Source organism: Anguilla rostrata, chromosome 12 (assembly GCF_018555375.3).
Source record: "Anguilla rostrata isolate EN2019 chromosome 12, ASM1855537v3, whole genome shotgun sequence".
NCBI lineage: Eukaryota > Metazoa > Chordata > Actinopteri > Anguilliformes > Anguillidae > Anguilla > Anguilla rostrata.
Window position 1 is genome coordinate 14,479,912 of NC_057944.1, and position 21,451 is coordinate 14,501,362.

The following is a 21,451-nucleotide window of genomic DNA, read 5'->3' on the forward strand; positions in this document are numbered from 1 at the left end:
CATGCTATCTAGCTAATGTTACGTGTAACCAACGTCACTAACAAAGCTAACAAAGTTGCTAACAACTTTGAAAAGGCTATGGATAACTTCATGAAATAGTCATTCATAGCAAATATAAACAAGTATATTCGCTAGCTATGATAGACCTGGCCTGCTAATGTTACTTATTCCACATAATTCCATGTTTACATCCAAATTCTAACTAAATGTTCAGTGGGGTATTTCAGGAAGTAGGATTTTTGAGTTAGCTGGATAACTGCTCAGAGAACTTACTGTTTCTATATGGAATCATTCATGTTGCTAAAATGCTATTTTCAGTATCTCTGACCACCTCACCTCATCGCTTGTAGTGCTCAAGGGTGTGTCCTCAACGGAGATGTGGGTGGGGTTGAGGACAAACAAGGTCAGAATGGGGTTTACAAACAGAGTCTACAAGGGCCGCAAAATTCTACATAGTATACCTTTTAACTTAAATGAAAACTTACATGCCTCCAGGCCATTGTTGTGGCACTATGCTGATGACACTACACTTTCATGGCATATTGGATATTATAAGTATATAAAAGAACTACATTTTATTATTTTAGTTGGGGCTGCAGATTGAGGAAGGTTTCTGGTCTTGATGACATGGGATCACTATGTAAGGTAGCCATTATCTACGCAAGAGAGGTCACGACAGATCGAATGCCCTATTCTCGCTATCATCCTTTCTTTTGTTACAAGTGATGAAGAAATTATTTAAAATCCTGTTGGACACAGAGGGCACAGCTAATGAATGAGGGGAAAACACTGCAGAAGTTACTCACTGACAGGTGGTAATCAAAGCAAGTGGCTGAAATGAATTTCTAATAAGGCTTGTAAATGTCACGATGTCTCGGTGGCTGCAGCCTTCAAAAGAACAGGCAGCTACACTCGGGCGAAGGGAGAGAGGTTTTACGAGCGTTTCCCGCTCAGTCGGGCCTTCACCTAAGGCTGCGTGTGTGGCCGGTGCTGGTGGGGGCAGGCATTTTTCGCAGACCCCTGCTGCAAGCGCTTTATTAAACCTGACAGCGCGGCTCAGGGACAAACCGGCGGAAATGTGATCAACATCCTTCATAGCGCCTTCTCCAGCGCTGCGGAAAACCGCTCAACCAACAGGGGAACATGAATGGAATTTTCCGAGCGGAGAGAGGGCAAGGTCACACAAGGGTGCATGTTAGATATAGCCTACATGTTTTACATGGACAGGTTACAGCCTCTGGGCCGAATAGGGATGGAATGTCTGAGCGAAGTAGCAGATTGCACATATTTTGTTAAGAAAATTGCGAAATATTTGGCATTTATTTAATGAATGCCGTTTGATACAGAGAACCATTAAAACATTCTTGAACAGTTACACATTCCTGGGATAAGTGTGTAACATTTATGAATAGTAGTTAAAATTTTCTTTTATGGACGTTTCCTATGACGTTCAAGTGAGTTTATTGCCACATTAAGCACATTATTAGCAAAGCTACTATGACTTTTTCAAGACATATCTTCATTTCTTCTAGCAGATCAAAATGCACCTGTTTAGACCACATGGCTTCCAGAAAGAGGCTTGTGGGGGCTCACCCCCCACCTCAACAGCCCTTACCCAGTCAGATGTAGTTTACTAATCAGGGTTATCATCTGACCAAGCTCATTAAAAAGAGATAGCTTTCCATTTCTATTTTACATTTATCGACTTATTTATTTTGTTATTATTGTACTCTAAAGCAAAGCTATGCAGTGACATATTATAGACATTGTAGACACTGCGCTATAATGTAAAACAGGTTGTTATTGGCACTAGTATCAGCCAATATGGCCAGACAAATATTGGTGACTGATATCAGCCCAGAAAGCATCCCTGCTGTACAGGCTTCAGTTTTAGGCTGATAGTTCATCACCGATGCACTGCAATATCTTTATAGCACCCACAATATCTTTATTCTCAAACTTGTTGAAAAAGTCATACAAAGCTAACGACACTAGGTACTAGGCAGCAGATTTAAGTCATCATCTAATACCTATTGTTTGCAATTTGTTATTCTCTTTAAACCTTTTTACACACTGTTGTAATATCACAGTTAAAGAACTACATCACAGGATTCAATGTATCATTTTATTTACATTTTTTCTTTGTACGAAATGCCCCCTTTTTAACTTGCAATTTCCAAAACACAATGGCTGGCCAAGCTTTAAAAGCATCCAACAGAGAAAACCAAAAATATACTTATTTTCTGAATGATCAGTTAAAAAATGCTCTAAAACAAATCTAGTTCAGCACACTTGTCCAGAATGAATATTTGCTCACAAGCTTTCATTCACAAATAATGTGTGAACTGCAATACTTTATATATTTTTTAAATATAAAAATCTATGAGTAAACTACTGATTTAAATATCAAAAGCAACACAATGCAAACTAGGTTATAACTTCAAGAAACTCTACACAATACCATATATATATATATACTACAGACAGAAAAGTTATCACTGAATAAGGCTCAGACATTTGATTATTTCTCTGCCATTCACATTGAGAACAAAAATGTCCATAAAATACATATTCAAACAACAAATTGAAATACAAAAGATCAAAAAAATATATGGTGATAGTTGGGTTTTTTCTTCTTTTCCTTATTCATAAACACTACAGACCAGAAAAAATATGCATCATAGATATAAAAACCTGATAATGTACCATCTTCAGAACAAATATGTAAAACCATTGCACACACCAGAAGCAAACATCTTACAAAACCCATGGAAATACCAAAGCCCTCAGGCTAATTCACTGTGGAAAAAGTCAGACACATTGGGTAAACAGGCATGTGTTTGCAGGCTCAAGGACATAGTCTCATCCAAGAACGCCTGTTACTTACAAGGAAAGCACATGCGCTCGGAAGCACGGAAACACGAACCCAAAGCGCGATTCACCACTCAAGAAAACTTGACAGTAAACAAAGATTTTGTTTTGTTTTTTGTACAGGAAGTGATAAATTTCACAGGATGAGTGAATTTGCAGCAATTTTCCTATTCTCACTTTCAGTCATATATATTATAGTATTTCACAGTACATTCTTTATCACAATTCAGGAACAGTCGGTAAGGGACCCCCTAACTTTATTTATTGCACACAGAAAGTCCACTGAAATGTTCTGGGCACTTTGACACTGTTCTCTTAAGTATTACCACACAGCAGCATTTATATGTTATAGCCTATAAAATAATAATACAATAATAATTATAATACCACGCCACACCAGTAAACACATACTTATATAATAATTCATATATGTATGCATCACATATACAAACATGCATATATCTGTGTACAGTTATATTGATAGATTGTTTCACTTATACTTTATGTGCAGTCCCATACCACTACAGGAAACACACCGCACTTGTAATTCATTGATTATGCATTAGTTCTGCATTATGAGATGGATGCGGACTGGGATGGGGTCTGAGTCACAGGACATGGAGGTCTCTGTGCCCCATGTAGTCTCCAGCAGGCAATTTCTGACCCATTTCAATATATACTGATATTTCTGTCGGCTTTAACATCCTTTTAAACCAACATAGTATGAATCCACTCTGAATTATCCCAGTATCATCTAAACGCCTGCAGGTATCAGAAAGTTATGGCCAGGACAGCACTTCAAGTTTATTCACATTCTATTAAGTCAACAAATATAATTAGGCTAAACTCTGCTCATTTTAGAATGTTTTTAAAAACACAGCTCTATACATATGATGTAAAGAGTGCTGTATGTGGACCTGGCTGATATGTTTAATATATATACTGGGAAGGATTGTTCATAAATCTTTAACCAAAATGAGAAACGTAATCATACTGTAATGTTCCTAGAAATTTCCTTCTGTGAAAACTGCCTGAAGGACTTGTGCTTAAGGCCTCTGGTTCACATCTCCCAAATCAATCCTCAATACAGATAAAATGATCTTTTTCCCTCAGGCCACAGGGACCATTAGCCATGATTGTATTTTCCTCTCTGTAAACAGAATTATACGTTCCAGGCGGTGGATGGATCCAGGGTGTCTTAAGGAAACATTTTTTTCTGCCCAAAATTAATTTCTTTGGCTTATCCAAATGATACAAATCATGGCCTTGAGCGGGAAATTTCTCCTCAACAGAATTTTTTTTCTTTCTTTTTTTAAACGTTATTTTCAACGTCGGTCTGAAGAGCAATATCCAGTAGATGCAGTGCACTCATCAATGGTGAACTGTGTAGGTTACCTTGAGGCAGAAAAGCAAATGCACCGCTTTCACACACCATGTGAGGTCCTGCTACTATGGTACAACCCATCATATACACCGAGGTACAGGACTCATCCTCCCAGAGTTCATATAAACTACTTCCTGTTAAACAGGGCATGTCTGAGCTATAACACCAAAGCTACACCCCTAAAATACCCACCAGAATTTCATGTGTGGTGGTGAAGCAGCACCCATGTCCTGGGCTGCAGTTAATTGACATCACTGGAATCACTGCACATCACCAACACCACTGCGCTGCAAACCGCAGAAGGTGAGCCTAAAATACACGGGGCGGGGTTATGCATATCTGCTTGCCCATTTCACACTTTTTGGTCCATTTCTGTGCCACATATCAAAACTATATACGCCACTATTGCTATTTTGACTGCAGGCTGATTCAAATACCCTGTCTGAGTGCTATTGGCTGAGAGCCACAGGCAACCCCTCCCCTCAGAAGGTGCCGAACACATGATAGTCACACCGTGTAATACACTGGAGAGTTTCATTATTCGCACAGGCAATAAAAGACATTTCAGTACAGGGCACAATTCTCCCCAAATTGCCCGTGCTCATTCCTCTCTGTCCCAGGAGAGCTCCCCATAAAAACACACTTCAGCAGGTGCCTGTGCCCAAGAGCCTCAGGCCTCTGGCTGCATGGGCTCCATTTTTAAAGCGGAGGCCGCCATTACACAGCACTCCTAAGCGCAGCCGCATGCGCAACTGCAGGACTCTGTGTACTGCCCGGCCACTGGCTCCACATACGACCGCGCTCGCTTCAGCGTCAGCTGCTCACCGCTCGCCAACATCCCCACGCTACAGCACACCGCTGACCACCATCCACCGACAGCACAGGGCACAGGCCAAACTCCAGCAAAACCTCAATAAGACCGAGCACTGCCCAGGCTCTAATGCAATCAGTACGTTTGTGTTTCCCTACCGTATAAAGACAAGGCCGTTTTAAGTGTAACATTACAAATAAATGTTTTATATCGATATATACTTCAAGCAGTGTGATTCAGATTTACAGGGAAAAACACACGCGCGAGCGTAGACACACATACTCACGCACACAAAAAACTCACATCGAACATCAGAACATCCAAGCGCGTACTCGAATAAGCCCAGACTACAAGCTGTCACAACGAGATCGTTTTCTAGTAAAAGTAACATGAACTGTTTTCAAAACCACAGCACTTTAAAATAAAATATAAGCACGTTTTTGTTAGTCATATAAAATACAAATGTAGTTAAGTTCAGCACAAAGGAAAAGAAAGGTTTTGTTGCTCAGAGTCCGTTAGCTTTTGAACTGGAAAGCCGTCAGGTTTTGACGTCTCGTGGTCTTGATGCTTGTGAAAATCACGGAAGGGAATTCAGGCACTTTCCAGTAAGGGGGGGGCGGGCGGGGTGCAGGGGCGGAAGGCGGGAGTCTACTCGATTATAATGGAAGACAGTTCCTTGTTCGGGGAATTATCCTCCTCCAAAGCGTCCGGGGACCCGCCAAAGGCCTTGTGCTCGTCCGGCACCAACCCCCCCGCTCCGCCCGCCCCCGCCTCCTCTTCCTCCTCGTCCTCCTCCTCCTCGCGGTCGGTCAGGGGGCCCAGCAGGAAGGTGCTCTCACAGTTCTGGGTGGAGGAGACCTGGGAGATGACGGGCATGTGGATGGAGGAGCCACTGTCAAAGCTCTGATCCGCCAGCTCGTACTGCCCCAGAGCCTCCTCCTGCACCTGGCTCAGGTAGTCGGGCAAGAGGAAATCGCTGAGGGGGCGGGGGGTGGAGGGAGAGAGAGAGAGAGAGAGAGAGAGAGAGCACGGGGGTGAAACCACTTTCTCCACCGCGCTGCGACACTTTAGCCAAAGTCCAGCATGGCCGTCTCTGCAGAGGCTGGGAGTGCTTTCAAACCGAGCTGAATCTGATCAGGCTGGGTGAAAAGCTGAACACCTGCCTCTCTGCTTTTTCAATCCCACACAAGAAAATTCTGGAATCGCCCGTCGCGTAATATCGGCCTGAATAAACCATGATGACAAAATAAAAGACTAAAATGATGAAGAGAGAGGTTTCACACTGCAGCTGGTTCAGCTTCTTCAGACCTAGATTGCCCAAGAAGTTTCCATACCATGTAATGGCGTCAGGCATAGACATTATGCTTATAAAAATCCCTAAGTTAACGGCCCGTTTCACTCCCACCAGCTTGTGCGGCCTTGAGTTGATTAAGAAGTGGAAAAGTCCAGAATATAAAAGCAGATTTCTGTTTCATGTAGAATTAGATTAAGTGCAGTGAGAAAACATCTTAAGACTAGCCAAGATGACAAAAAAAAAAGAACTAGCGTGGAAAGTTAGGGAAAAAAACAATGCCAATTACTACCCCTCCAGCTCAAACAAACTTTGGTAAAAATGAATTATAGAACCCCAGTCTTCCAAAATTATTACAAATTCCGTAAATCCTTCTAAACTCAACTTGACGTTCCAGCAGAATAGTCTAAAATAGAAGAAAAGTAAGCTTAACACTCAATTTCCCTTAATTAGGGCAGAATGGCCCAATAACGTCAGCCGAAACCCGACACTGTTTTCCCAGCCATCCCGAGCGTGGTGTAAGTGGCAGGGCAGACGGCTGGCAGGGCAGCGCAGCTCCGTCTCCAGCAGTAGCCCTGTTCACACCCCGCGCTGGAGCCAGCCACCGTGCCACAGCTCCTGCATCACAGCCGCAGCCCTGGTACTCTACCACAGCCTCCGTCTGTACTCATTACCCCGATCAGTCTCAATTACGCAATTTCACTTCAGAAACGAAAGACCTACTAATGGGCCCTGCTAATATACCGCAGCTATAACCAGAGATAATACGCCACAGCTACAGCCCTGGGACTGCACCATAAGCACAGGCCCCGACAGCTCACCATCAGAAGGTGACTTTCAAAGAGCCCGCCATTTTGGATCCTGATTTGCCCTGTCACTTTAAAAATGTACTAACTTGGAGTGATTACACATGATTCAGGTCGCAAGTAGGCTACATATAGCCTACACATCCAACTTCAGACATCTTTTTTTCTTCATGTGGCCTTTGCCTTTTTGTCAGTTTATGAGCAGCCGCTTAACTGTTTTTTTTTTTTTTAATCCTCAGAAGATCAAGGCGTCGCCTGCTAAGGGATCGGGAATCAATTTTCCTGTTTTCCTCACACTGGAGTATTTTTCTGGAAAATTCTCACAGTTAAGCATTGTGTGAACTTTACTGGCATTAAATAAAATACAGACTGGCCAAGCGAAAAAAATCAGAAGCTTCACTTCCAAAAGCAGATTAGCATATGGCTAATATGGCACTCTCGCCACACTACAGAGACAATGCAATGGCAACAATGGATCCAAAATGAAGGGGCATATATGCTCAAAGCACCAGCATACAGTGCTGACCCCTTATACTACCCTCCACACTATATAAATTAGTATTCATCATTTTTTCCTCATAAATGTACACTTTGAATGTCAGAAAAAACATCTGCTCTCTGGGACAGGGCTGTGGTGGTTCTGTTCTATATTAACCCAGTAAAAAATAAAGAGGGCATTAAACGCATCACCCAGCACACCAGCTATTTGCTTCATGTTACAATTTTACGTACGACGAATTGTCATTAAGTGGGGGTTCGGGGCTGTTAAACTTGTTTTCCTGGACTGGGTTGAGTAGGGGCCCGCGCTGGAAGGGACATATGTTCTGAATTTTTATTTGTTTGTGATGTTCTTCTGAAATGGACAGACCTGAAAAGATACCTCCCGCTACTAAGCAGAGCAAAAAGACCCTAAAAAGGCTGATTTAGCACCAGTCACAGACAAGATATGATCGTTATTCCAGACTTAAAACAAACTCATGCAGCAGCAGTTACATCAACATCTTCTTAAGAACTCTTGCTGAGTTTGGTTAGGTTAAACTACATGGAAGTGCAGTTTCTACCTGCATTCTAGTCACATTTCTGCACTATATTCTAGATTTTAACCATTCTCTGTGTGCGGGCATTACACATCTGAACAATCCTGTCTTCAATTAAAAAACTACATCAGTCAAAAAGGCAGAAAAACAGCCGTCTATTTGAAGACAAATATAATCGGCGCAATTAGCTCCCTAAAGCATTATAACAGTACAAATGTGCGCATGTAAAATGTAATGCATTAATGAAATACTAGCCTAAAGCACAATGCATTCTATCTCATGCTAACGCTTCAGAGAAGATACCATGTGTGCTTAGAGGACCTTTGATGTTAGGAAAATCTAGGGTAAAAGAGGCAACACTTTCTATGAAGAAACATACTTATGTACAATATGACACTTTCACAAGCAGTACGTACACATTCAATTCATAAAAACAGACCGACACAGATGGTCAAAGAATATGTCATCATCCACAGAAATCAACATTAGTGGAAGTGTTATAAATGTATGAATGTGGCACTTTGGCATCAGTGTTATTAGATGTATAACTTATTATTAATGCTTATAGTGTTTATTTTGGTTCTTTACATAGGAACATAGGAACACAGAAAAGTATTACTAACACAATAAGGTTTGCTGGGAGTTTTAACAAAAGCTGAATATTTGCATGGATGAAAATCAGTGATTGCACGATTCCATAAAGTGAAATTACAGTCCTATGACTTTCTCTTATCCAGGTTTCCATTATTGCTATATACACATACATATATATGCCATATACATATATTCTATGGCATTACTGTGAGCAGTGTCATTTCCTGTACACTAACCAGATGGCTTGCTCTGCATTCCAACATTAAGTTCTGTCTCACTACGGTTGCAGCTAAAACATTTTTTTTAAATCCATATTATGAATATTCATGAAAGGGCAAGCCACTCCTGATGCAGGTGGCAATGAATGTTCTGTCCTTAGGGATGCCTATTCATGCATATTCATTAACAGTGGTAAACTATTATAAAGTCCTGTCACCAATGGGATGGAACACAGGACCAGCCATCTGCTTAATACAAGGAATCTGCAGTGTTGTAGTGGTGAAGGTGCTGTGGATTGCGGTGATTTGTTTATCAGGATGGTGGTCATTAATTTGTGCGGATCGTGGTGGCTTGTTTGTGTGGATCGTGGTGGCTTGTTTGTGTGGATCGTGGTGGCTTGTTTGTGTGGATTGTGGCGATTTGTGTGGATTGTGGTCATTTGTTTGTGAGCATTGTGGTAATTCATTTGTGTGGATTGTGGTCATTTATTTGTGTGGATTGTGGTAATTTGTTTGTGTGGATTGTGGCTATGTGTTTGTGAGCATGGCGGTAATTTGTTTGTGAGAATGGTGGCTGCTTATTCGTGTGGATCGTGGCAGCTTGCCAAACGTCTCACCTGCTCTGGAAGTAGTTTGCTAGCTCTGACGCCTCGTGGTTCAGACTCCTCAGGTGTACGATTAAATTGCCGGAGTTGGTGAACATGGCGCCGCACGTTTTGCACTCGTACACCCGCGGCTTGCGGATAATGTGGCGGGACACCCTCATGTGGTGCTTATATTCACCGAAGGAGGTGAAAGTGGCGCTACAGATCTGGCACCGGAAACAGCGTTTACCTTCGTGCTTCAGACGGTGCATCTTTAGGGAGTACGCCCTGGTGAACTTTTTCCCACAGCGATCACACTGGAAGGGCTTAATGCCTGCGGGGGGGGGAGAGAGCGCGGGTCAGCGGGCGGCTCAAACCGAGCGGGGAGGATGCCGGGGAAACGATGCAATCAACATTTCCCAGATTTGTGAAATTGTGCTCTTCCACTTCATCATCTCTTTCCAGGAAAAATAAATGAAGTGAATGACCGGGAAACCAGTAATAGATAAAAACATCCAAAAAAACAATAAAAATTTTATTTTTACTATCTGCAGAACATTAGACCACACTACATGTAGTACCCTACTTGACAGGACAGGACTCCCCAAGATTTTGATCACATCTGATGACACAAAAAGAACAACACTACTGTATTATATTAAAAACAATCATGCTTTTTGCTACTTGGCATTACATTTGTGAGTTAAATATTAATCATCGATACATGTACAAGTACTTGTCGTCTGTTAACTCAGCAATTTGGCACGTAGATATGACTTCAATTCTTTAAGCTTTTGTCTTGAAAACGTTTCCATGGTTCCCACAGGTCACTGTAAAGTCAACGGCTGTGATGTCTAATCACATGTGCAATGCTTGAAGGGAATTCTATCGCAACACAAAATTGAAAGACATTTTGCAGAGCATGACAAAATTACAAAAATATCTCATTCATATTGTAATAAAGCAACACAAGTTATATTTGGTAAATAATACTCCCACAATAAACATAAGGAACAATATATGGATTCAAGTGGCAATTTTGTCCTCTAAGCAACAACTGTCGTTCCATGGCTCAACTTTTCTATCAACTGATATTGTAATGGCTAGATTTATCATGAATGGGGGCTTTGTCTTTAAGAACTGGGGCTGCTGGTTGGCTCATCCTGTTGAGGCGCTGCTCTAGAGCTTGGATGGGCCCCATGGTCTGGCACTGAATGCCAGTCCTGACTGCGGCTGGCAGCCCCTCAAGGAGACCCACGCTTGGCTCCAGCTTCACGCAGGGATGGGAGGGCTACGGTCTGCCAGAAGGACAGTGCGATGAGCGCATGTGCACACTCCCCACACTCACGTCTGTGTGAGCTGCGCCGGGATACGAGGCAGAGACTGGCGTCCTGAGTCTGGGAGGAAAGCGCAGTCTCGCCTGCGCTCTTCTAGACCAATCTCTGGAGCAGGGATCACTGACACCGTCCCCCACCCAACAGCAGGAATTACAACAGGGCGCTGTCACACACTCTACACTGCCACACGTCCTGAGCAGGGGACTGAAAAGCACCAGAATGAGTGAAATTAAGTTGGCTCAACAAAAGTATTTCCATGAAACCGGCGCCTAAGGAATATATATTAAAAAAAAATTTTTTTAAAAAGGTTCTTGCAGTGAGCAGGTTATTTACGGCCCTCATAAACGTGCCATGACGGAAAGATTAAGCCCTTTTTATTTTCTTCTTTCTTTCTTTCAATAAAAAATAAAATAAAAATATTTCTCTGGATCATTCCAGGCACATGTGCACTGCATTTCCAAGAGGCTCATTGCGTAGAGACGGATAAAGCCCATTTCAGAGATATGTACTGGTCCTGATTCAGTGGCATACAGTAAGCAGGGGGATCAGGGGAGATATTAAACAGACTGGCCCACTCCTCTCGATCCAGATGATTAGAGGCAGCAAGGCTGGCTTTACAGTGCGGTCAAGAAACTGATACAGTCACACTAACCCCAGTGTATTACGCTCTCACACTGACCCCTGTGCCTTACGCTCTCACAAGTGAACGCTGAACACTAACCCCAGTACCATAACCTCGAACACTAACCCCAGTGCCATAACCTCAAACACTAACCCCAGTGCCTTACGCTGATGTAAAATACACAGGACAAAATGGCACAGAAGCACAAAGGCTGTTTGCATTAATAGTGTATCACTCTCAAAGAACTGCCTTCTCTCAGGTCGGTTACAGTGAGCAGTATGGGTTTGCTAAATCAGCTGAAAGCCAGCCTGCCCTGCCTCGTCTCTCCCCAGAGAGTCTGTGCTGTCTGAATGTGTCTGTACTGTGATCAGCATGCTTTCTGAACTTTGAGCATGAAAGCTTCACCATTTTCACACCCTCACGTAAACAGGAAATACAGAACACGAATGGAATCATCAGGCGAATCTGTCTTTGAAAACTAACTGTTCAAACCCCTCTCTGTGCAGCTGTTACCTCAACCTGAACCATGCACAATGGCTCTCCACCTCCATCACTCTATCCCACAGACTCAACCCCCGTCTCCATCACACACTGCAGCGCACTAACCCAGACTCAACCCCCCTCTCCATCACACACTGCAGCGCACTAACCCAGACTCAACCCCCCTCTCCATCACACACTGCAGCGCACTAACCCAGACTCAACCCCCCTCTCCATCACACACTGCAGCGCACTAACCCAGACTCAACCCCCCTCTCCATCACACACTGCAGCGCACTAACCCAGACTCATCCCCCCTCTCTATCACACAGGCAGCACACTAACCCAGACTCATCCCCTGCCTCCCCTACACGTTGCACCACATGGCCCGCACGCTGACCCACACACGCCCTTATTCAGATGTTCCACTGGCCTTCAGCGGGTTGGCCGTTTGAGCATGTGCGCACTAGACTCAGCAGTTTACTTTCCCCCTGCTCTCCCTGTCTGTGTGAAGCCACTCGGGCAGCTCTGTTTCCAAGGCCAACGCTCTCCCAAATTCCAAGAGTGTGACTCACTCATTAGAGAAGAGTCATCCGTTCCACTAATTAGGCGGGAGCGAGATAAGGTGTGGGGGCGAGTGCACTGAGAACCGTGCAAATAAGTCACGCTGCAGCGATTTTCCGGGCAGGGCAGCGGTTGCCGGGGCGACGGAAAGCTAGCGTTAGCGGCGGGCGCCTACCTGAGTGGATGAGCATGTGCTGCTTGAGGTTCTGAATGCGGGTGAATCGCACCCCGCAGGTGGGGCACTGAAAGGGCCGGTCGGGCCCGTTGGGACCCGGTCTGCTCGAGGGGCTTATGTACAGGTGGTACGGGTACTGAACGCTTTCCAACCTGGAAACAAAAAAGAGACGGGAGGGGAGTCAAGGCCACGGTCTCGAATGAAAGGACAGTGAGCCCCTGAACACAGTCGCCAGAGAGTGAGTGCGCAAACTGAAACATTACTTTAATGGCATTGCCGCATTAAAAATGTTTCACTGTTAAGATTTTCCTAAACATTTAGCATTTCTGTTAACATTTAGAGATTTAGAAGGTTTAGAAGCCACACCCCTATTTCCTACCAAAGGGCCCAGCAAACACTCACTGTGAAAGTGTTAGCGGAAACTGCAGTAGTTTACAGTTTAGTTTATAGGCATTTTAGCAGACGCTTTTATCCAGAGCGACTTACACTGTATCCAATTATACAGCTGGATACATACTGGAGCAATGCAGGTTAAGTACCTTGCTCAAGGGTACAATGGCATGGGAATCGAACCTTTAGGTTATTATACTACACTGCCGCCTACAGTAAAGGCCCTATTGCTAAAGATGTTATTCTTCTCCCTGTCCTAAGAAGGGCCAATGGGGGACGAGACACAGGAGCGGTGGGCGGGACTGTACCTTCACTTTAACTCCTAAAACCAATGAAACGCAGACAGCGGATTACCTTTCGTCATCTTCAGCGTGGGCGCCCGTGTGGGACGTACCCTGCATGGAAGGCAGCCCTTCTGCGACCCCCTCATCCACAGACCCTAAAACCCAAAAAAGGGCATCGCTGTTATAGGTCCATAAGAGAGCCCGAACGGGGAGAATGTGCTTCCACACACCCTTCTGTTACAGGGCCTTTAGCTTGACTGGCTCTTCCTGCTCTGTGCTGGGACAGAGGTCTGTGACTCTGCACGTGTGCACTGGAGTGCTCAGTGTTGTTGCTCATTTTACAGTGTTTCCCTTGGCAACTGCTGACAGTGTAAAATAAATGAGTCTTTAAACCGGACTGGCGAGAAATGTGAAAAAAGGAATAGCAAGATTGTAAAATACTGATACTGATTTTATGAGACAAGCCATCTGCTATTTTAACAGGCCCAAATTTATTACCCTCAAGCTAAATTTTCATAAATATCACCCTAAAACCTTGGCCCTAGAGTCATGCTAGAACCTTTCCTACGTACAAATTAAAATGGATATACCCTGGCCTTGTTGCCATGGACACAGTAAAAGAGCAGGGCGGGGTTACGCACCGATGGAGGAGGACTGCGGGCTGATCAGGAGGTCCTCCTGGGCCTGCTCGCTCCCGGGGACCGTCTGCTGGTCGCTCAGGGAGCTGTGGGAGGCGCTGATGGGCTGAGACGCCTCCTCCTGCGTCTCCTCGTCGCTCAGGCGCTCCACCTTCACGTGCAGGTCCTCCTCCTCTTCCTCCTCCTCCTCTTCCTTGGAGCCGTCGCAGGCGAGGTAGTCGGCCAGGCGGCGGGCGGCGGCGGGCGGGCGGGCCTGCACTGGGCCGCGCGGGCTCTCATCCAGCTTGGCCTTGTCCGAGTGGAAGCGGCGGTCCAGGCCGAAGGGGAAGGTCCACGGGAAGGCCAGCGAGGAGTCGGCCGCCTGGGCCCCGCCCTCGGGGAAGGAAGGGGAGGGGTTGGCCGCGGGCGGGGACTTGAGCGGGCTCGGGGGGGACGCGACGGCGAAGGCCTTGCGCTTGCGGCGGGACCCGTGGCGGGCGGGCGCGGCCCTCTCCAGCACGCTGCACTCGGACGACACGGGCGACAGGCTGGAGCCGTCCAGCGGGGTCAGCGTGCAGGCGGGCGCCGCCCCGGGGGCGGAGTCCCGCGGCTTCTCCTGCCCCCCGGCCCCGCCCCCTCCCCCGCCGTTCCACAGGATGCTGGACTTCATGAACTCGGAGCAGGTGCTGGCCACGGCGAACATCTGCATGTAGCTGGCGGCGGCCAGCACGTCGATGATGTTGTCGGTGTTGATGGACAGGGTGGAGGTGTAGGCGTACTCCAGCAGCGGGGTGAAGCCGCTCACCGTCACGTGGTGCAGGTCCAGCACGTGGTGGCGCTCCTCGGGCCGGCTCAGCAGCTGGGAGCGGAAGAAGTCGCTGCAGCAGGCCAGCACCGCCCGGTGCGCGGTGAACAGCTGGCCCTGCACGCGCAGCGTCACGTCGCACAGCTGGCCCTCGCCCCGCAGCGTGTTCAGCTTCTCCAGCACCTCCTGGCTGTGCGTGGGCGAGCTGTGCGTGAAGGTCTTTACGCCCATCTCGCCGCCCGCTCCGGAAGGCAGCCCGGGTTTACCTGCGGACGCAAACCGCGCCAGTCAACGCCTCCGTCTGTCGCCTTTCGCTCAACTGACAGAGGCAAGGGGTTCTGAGACAACACAAAGATGATGAGAATCCTTTGAATAAACCTCTAAGACTGCTTTGCACAACTACTGTATCACTGGTATTGCACATAGGTATAGACGGATTCCCGATAGAGCATATCATCCATGACAGCCTGTACTTAACGAGTCAGGAACAAAGACACCACTGAAAAAAGGAGCAAAATGGTGAAGGAAAGATGTGAATGGGCGGAGGGATTGTGTCATTACTGTGGTTACGCCGGGTGCTGCAACAGTTGATGAAGTGAAAAACAAACGCAGAGGGAGAACAGGCGGCAGGGCACGGCTCTGCTCAGGCAAACAGGCCTCAAACACGCTCTGATAACACTGTCAGAAACACAGGGACAAAGAGCTCATTTAACCAGCTACCAGCGATGGACTGCATATGCACACACACACACACACACACACCCAACACCCACACGGACAGACACACACACACACACACATGCACACAGAAACACAGACACAGACACACACAGTAACCGGATGAGCACGTGGCCAAGACAAGCATCAAGTCTTACATTTGGAAGCAACTGAGATCCAGATTGATTTCAGGTCTGTTGTCCTTTGGCAGGAGTGTGCAGGAACACACACAGACAGGCGCACGCACGCACGCACGCACTCAAACCAAAGTACACTTGGAATCAGTAACGCTTTAACACTTCTCCCAGGAAGAGTCAGTCACTGAACAAACTGCAAGGCAGCCAGGCTGTGTGACTGAGTCCCCTCCACTGCCTGCCTCTGCTTCGCTCCATTCTGCAGTCCACCGGCTGAGCCGCAGTCGGAACGGCACCCTTCACGCACGGCTGCCGCAGTGGCTCCTGCGCGACCAGACAGGCACCGGCCCACCAATGGGAACCCTCCCTGCGCTACACCATGGCCAATTAGGCGCCACCGCTGGGGCCGCTGGCTACAGTCAGAGGCAAAGTCTCACTCCGTCTCCGGCGAGAAGTCTCGGATTCTCCTGAGCTTTCCTCAGACAGGACCGTATTCATCATTCTCGCAGCACCCAGATCTCCTCTTGGACAGCATGCTGCAACACTTGCTTGCTTCTTTGAGATTCCGGGTGCACAGCAAAATATGAAGCGAAGCAGCAGCCTCCAGACAGTGCCTGCTTAGCCAAAAGCAACCTTCAGTCCATTCACACAGCTAATGAGCAACTTTCAGACATGCTCTCTCTCTTTCATTATTCTCTCGATTATTTTTATGCCTTAGTTCCTGTAAACTGTTTCATTACCAATACTACTTACTAGGTATTAACACAACTCCACACTGTGGCACCTGGCAAATAGTTAATAAATATAGAGAATCTAAAGTCCAATTCAGCAAACCTCAATATAATCAGCACAGTGGCTGAAGCACTAGACATATAGCTTTGTGTCTGGGGCTCTGCTTAACCTGTGAGGACCCATTCAACCTGCATAATAGTCATTTGGTGCTGTTTCCAATGAATGGGCTTCTTCAACAAACTATGACAGCTTATGGGCTAATTTAAGACTTACAAAGAAACAGTACTCATTCATTGAGCAACAGCACTCTTTTACATCACAGCTTTTCAGAAGATGTTTCTTAACACACAGAACGAGTTACAGAAACCTGAGCTTACCATACTTAGTGTTAAACAGAAAGCAATCGTTCTAAAGAGAAGAAAGATTACAGATAAATATTGTCTCTTCCTAGCTTTGTGGACATCATGAATCAAAGTATTACCTTGATCATGAATCAAGTTGCCCTAAATGACGTTGCTCTTCTGGCATCTAAAAATAAAAAGGATATAATGACAAGAGATAAAACTATGCACGACAATATTGGGGTGGTATTGGTATCAGCCGATAATAACTTAAAAAGACTGACAACAGTCGTAGCAAAATCAACATGGACAAATATAAACTAGCCTAGATATATCAGCCCCAGGATTTCCATGTCAAGCACCTGATACAATCCACGCCAAAGTTTCATTTCAAAACTCTCCTAAACAGTATCATCCAGGCCTCTTATTTTCTCAATGCAGCAAATAACTCAACAGGAATGAAGAGAGAGCAGGAGACCAAATGCCAAGTTATGTAAGAATAATCAAAGCAGATGCAGCCTGGAGGAAGCCAAGCCGGTCTGGAGACTAGCGCGGGACGCTGGACGCATGAGATTTCCCGTCGAACGCAGGCTCGGCTGCAGGGGCTCGCCATGGGGAATGTTCTCCGGCGCTGCGCTGTAGCCGTAGCTGTCAGACACACCGAGGCACGCGGCTGGCTACGACTCACTCCAGCGGCAGTGCTTACTGCGTTACAGCCCGACACACACCGGAAAAACACAAACCTTTCGTTCCTGGGTTCAGAAGCCAAAAATTCCGATCAGTCCCAAGAGCAACTTGCAACTTACCAAAGTTCCCCATTAGTGCCTTTTATGTTTTAGACTCAAAACAGACTGGAGGTCAGTCAAGGCAACAGAGTTTCAGGGGGGACAAAGGGGAGGGGGGGGGGGGGGGTGAAACTCTCCTTTACCAGCCAGGGAACACTACTGCCACTAGTTCATTTGTTACACATGCACACAATTTCAAAGAAATGCAGAAAAATAAAATTCCATCTAGCATTTTTTTCAAGCAGACTATCATAACCAGCTGCCCTGTAATGGAAAGTGATTGTACCGTTACATCTTAGCAGCATGGGTCTGGCAGCCCCGGTTTGCTAATGGGGCACTGGGTGGAGCTGATTTGGTGAGTGGGTAGGTGCAGTGCTCCCACGTGCTCTTTGGATGAGAAATGCAGGAATCAGTTGAGATTTTGGGAACTGTCTACCTTACCAAGTTAAAAAAACACAAAATTTATATCAAGCAAATGAAATGACCTTGGATGTTCTCTGCCAACATAGAAAGCTCAGAATCAACCAGGTTTGTAATGTTATTTCTGTCACATATGTAGCATGCCGAAATCTCACGTAATAACCAAACACACACAAAAAAGGCCTGTTTTATTCCACTCGACTGATGTAGCCCTGGATGGTCCCGAATACCTGCCGTAAACAGAGAACCAGTCCACCCCATGTCAAAAATCACACAAGCTCATCCTGCTGAGGCCTAATTCTCTTTGAAAAGTCTCACCTCTCCTGTCACATTTCCTTCAGTTTTCAGGAAGCTGCTGGAGACTGACTCTACCTAATGACACACTGTGGTGCCATTGTATTACAAGTAAGAAAAATGCAAGTAAGTCACACTTAACAGGCCACAGAGCACCGTGACATATTCACAATTATTCCCAGACTCAATGCCATGCACTAGTAACAGTAATATAATGAAATGGAATACATACAATGAAATACAGACTAATGCAATGCGCATCAGCACATTGTTTTAATTAATATTGCACATTCACTGTATCGGAATTAACGAGCATAGACACAAAATATAGCTACACTGGTGTATAATTTTTGATCAAGCGTGTTGCTTTTCATAATGTTAAGTTCTCCGCAGCCTGTGCTCTGATGGAAGTGCCTGTTTTGCCAAGCTGTTTCTATTGTATGCTTGGCAGAAAATCCATACAAGTAACAACACTCAATCAATAACAGGTTAATCATCTGAAATATTTTAGATACCACTGCTATAACTGAACATTTTAACTGACAAGGATCAGCTCCAAAATGACTGACAAAAAAAAGATCAATTAGATGGACTCTCACTGTGTTTAGGGCTAAGACTGACAACATGACATTATTTTGAAAAGAGTGTATGTGTGTGTGCGTGCGTGTGTGCGTGTATATATATATATATATATATATATATATATATATATATATATATATATGTATGCAGGAATTGCCAAGTCTGGCTGTCTGGAATGTCTAAGGGCTCCAAATCATTGTCTGAAGCTGCAAGAGGTCATCTGGGGGAAAAAAAATACTATATTTTTGCCAGCCTGCCACCCACACACTCAGCAGGTTGCTTGGGCTGATGGAACGAGCTGATGACTAAAATTTCACAGGTTTTTTTCTAGCAAGAAGAAAACAGAAACCTACATCTGACATGCATTCAAAAAGTCCCATTAGCAAATTAGTTGCTAATTTTTAAATTTTACATTTGACAGTCTAGCAAGTTGACTAAAGAAATAAAACGATGGATGTGACATCACGATTTAAATTAATTAGACTTTCAGTCAAAATACATGTTCAAAAATATCTGGATCACTCAAGTGTATTTTCCAATCAAATGATAACTTTACAATTAGGCCTACCTCAAGGATCTGCATGAAACAAGGAATTTTTTTTTCCATAGCACATTGATGGAGATTATGACATTTAGCCTATCTGACCCAAAGATGCAGAAAAAACACACCTCAAGATTACTTTAAATGGAAACCATCTGTGGATCCTGGTAAGCTATCATAGGTGTGCAGTCACAATGAAAACACTGAACGAAAAAACAAAGAAGACGCCAGATGATTTTTTTTTAGCTTGGTATCGATGTACATCCGTTAACCACATTGGGATGGTGTATCCATTAAATAAGAGTACTAAAATATTAGTATGCAAAAGATTAATTTTATTTTTCTTTGGTATTCACAGATTAAATTACATTGAAAAGTGATTTAGATTTAGCCTACTTAGTGCGTTTCCTGAAGGTGACTTGGTGTGAACCTAAATACACATACAACTGGATAAATGTGAAAGCTAACACCTGACTGTTAACTGACATAACATATTCCAGTGCTATGGTATGAGTGGCTCCCACTCATTCTCATCAAAAGCTTCTGAAACTTATAATTAATGACAGTTTAAAAGTTTTACAGCGAAGGGAAAGCAATCAAGGCTTGAAAACAGAAATAATACGCCACACCACTACACCACTATTTTTCTGCCCAAACTGCAGTGTTTGAAATTTAAAATGCCATATACCTACACCTATGAATAGTATGACTATGAATATTCGTGATTTCTAATTAATTCTTAGATCAATTAGCATTCATGTTGTGTTTGGGTAAGCATAAAAACGTTATATATCCGTCACTAAAATCAATTTACCAATGCTGTTACCATTTAGGGACAACGTGCGACGTTAGCTGAGCTATACAATCGGTTGAATGCCGATGCTTTGGAATGGCACTCCACAAACTAGCTAGTAGTAACCAAAGTTGGCTCGCTCCTGTGTAAGCGAAAGGGAAAGTGGGGGCGGGGTTAAAGGCAACCAGCTCTTTTGTGGTTTGTTTATAATGACTTCCCAGCGTGCAGCAACTGTGGCTCGCGGTATAAACTGCCGTCAGCACGTGCTGATTAACCAGCCAGCGAGCTAACGGTGCACAAACGGTACAACTTAACAGTCACGGGCCAGACCGTACAGTTACCTAGTCGCATACCTGGGCATAGAGAAGGTTTGCCATTTTAACTTCTAGGCAAGGTCTCAAACTAACTATGTAGCAAACATATGAAAGAGGGTATTTAACCAACAAACTAGCTAACTGCGACTTATTTCCACGTTAGTCGGCTATCTAAGCAACGCTAATGCTCATTTCAAATCAACAAATTGATGAACGCGCATAGTCTGCTCATGTTGGCAGAAAACTCGAAATAATTTACAGTCACACAAGTGTGACCCGATATGCATACATTTCCCACTCTTGCAAATAAATCAAATTGGTATATGCATCACAGCCGGGTTGCTAATTATAAAGTTAGCTGGCAAATAAAACGGCACTTCTCGATAGCCTAACGTTAGGTTACCTCGAAACGTAGCTACGCCATAAACGCATTCCCCATTCATCACAAACATGTTCGCTATCGAACCACAGTTCATTCTCGGCATTTAAGTTACCTTGCACAAGAGAAAGAGGAGTGATCCGGCCTGTCGTTTAACTGAAAGCCTCAGGTTTGTAGACAGAGTATGACCCGGGTAAACACACCACGGTTGGGCGTGAAGCACACAGGTTTAGCTGGTAAGGCTGCTCACCGCGCCAAATGAAAGTCCCATTCTCTGTCAATTGTAGCGACTAGGAAACACCAGCATCCAACACCGTTTTGTCGAACGACTTACTAGTTTAATGTTATATTTAATAGCGCTACAAATAGTTTGAAAGTTTACTGTACAGTCCCATCCACTGTGTCTTGCTCCTTTGTCCCCGCTGTGTGGATATTTTGCACTTTATTTTTGTCCCATAATGCAACGCGCACCGCTGTTCAAAGGAGTACCACCAATACAAGAGGAGAGAGGCCAGTCCATGCAGCCAACTAGTTTCAAATAATGAAACG

At 44.9% G+C, this 21,451-nt stretch overlaps 1 protein-coding gene across 4 annotated transcripts; it reads right to left on the reverse strand.

Annotated features, from left to right (window-relative positions):
- Nucleotides 1–2,111: 2,111 nt before the first annotated feature.
- On the reverse strand, nucleotides 2,112–21,374 carry zbtb44 (zinc finger and BTB domain containing 44). 4 transcript variants are annotated; one of them, XM_064301473.1, is made up of 6 exons: nucleotides 21,153–21,374; nucleotides 14,090–15,136; nucleotides 13,519–13,603; nucleotides 12,775–12,926; nucleotides 9,630–9,930; nucleotides 2,112–6,042 (listed from the first exon to the last, which is right to left on the reverse strand). In XM_064301473.1, exons 2-6 carry the CDS (start codon nucleotides 15,099–15,101, stop codon nucleotides 5,715–5,717), a joined length of 1,878 nt encoding a protein of 625 aa, XP_064157543.1. In that variant the 5' UTR covers nucleotides 15,102–15,136; nucleotides 21,153–21,374; the 3' UTR covers nucleotides 2,112–5,714. The 4 variants fall into 4 exon arrangements, with proteins under 4 accessions (XP_064157543.1, XP_064157542.1, XP_064157541.1 ...); XM_064301472.1 differs by having other exon boundaries at nucleotides 14,090–15,208; nucleotides 21,018–21,374; XM_064301471.1 differs by having other exon boundaries at nucleotides 21,018–21,373.
- Between the last annotated feature and the right edge of the window lie 77 nt (nucleotides 21,375–21,451).

Excerpts from the sequence above, each read along its gene's own strand:
- zbtb44 (XM_064301473.1), bottom strand. The coding sequence starts at position 15,101 with ATGGGCGTAAAGACCTTCACGCACAGCTCGCCCACGCACAGCCAGGAG. Across the intron at positions 13,604-14,089 it reads CCCGCAGTCCTCCTCCATCG|GGTCTGTGGATGAGGGGGTC; the intron begins GTGCGTAACCCC and ends TTTGGGTTTTAG. Across the intron at positions 6,043-9,629 it reads GCAAACTACTTCCAGAGCAG|CGATTTCCTCTTGCCCGACT; the intron begins GTGAGACGTTTG and ends CCGCCCCCTCAG.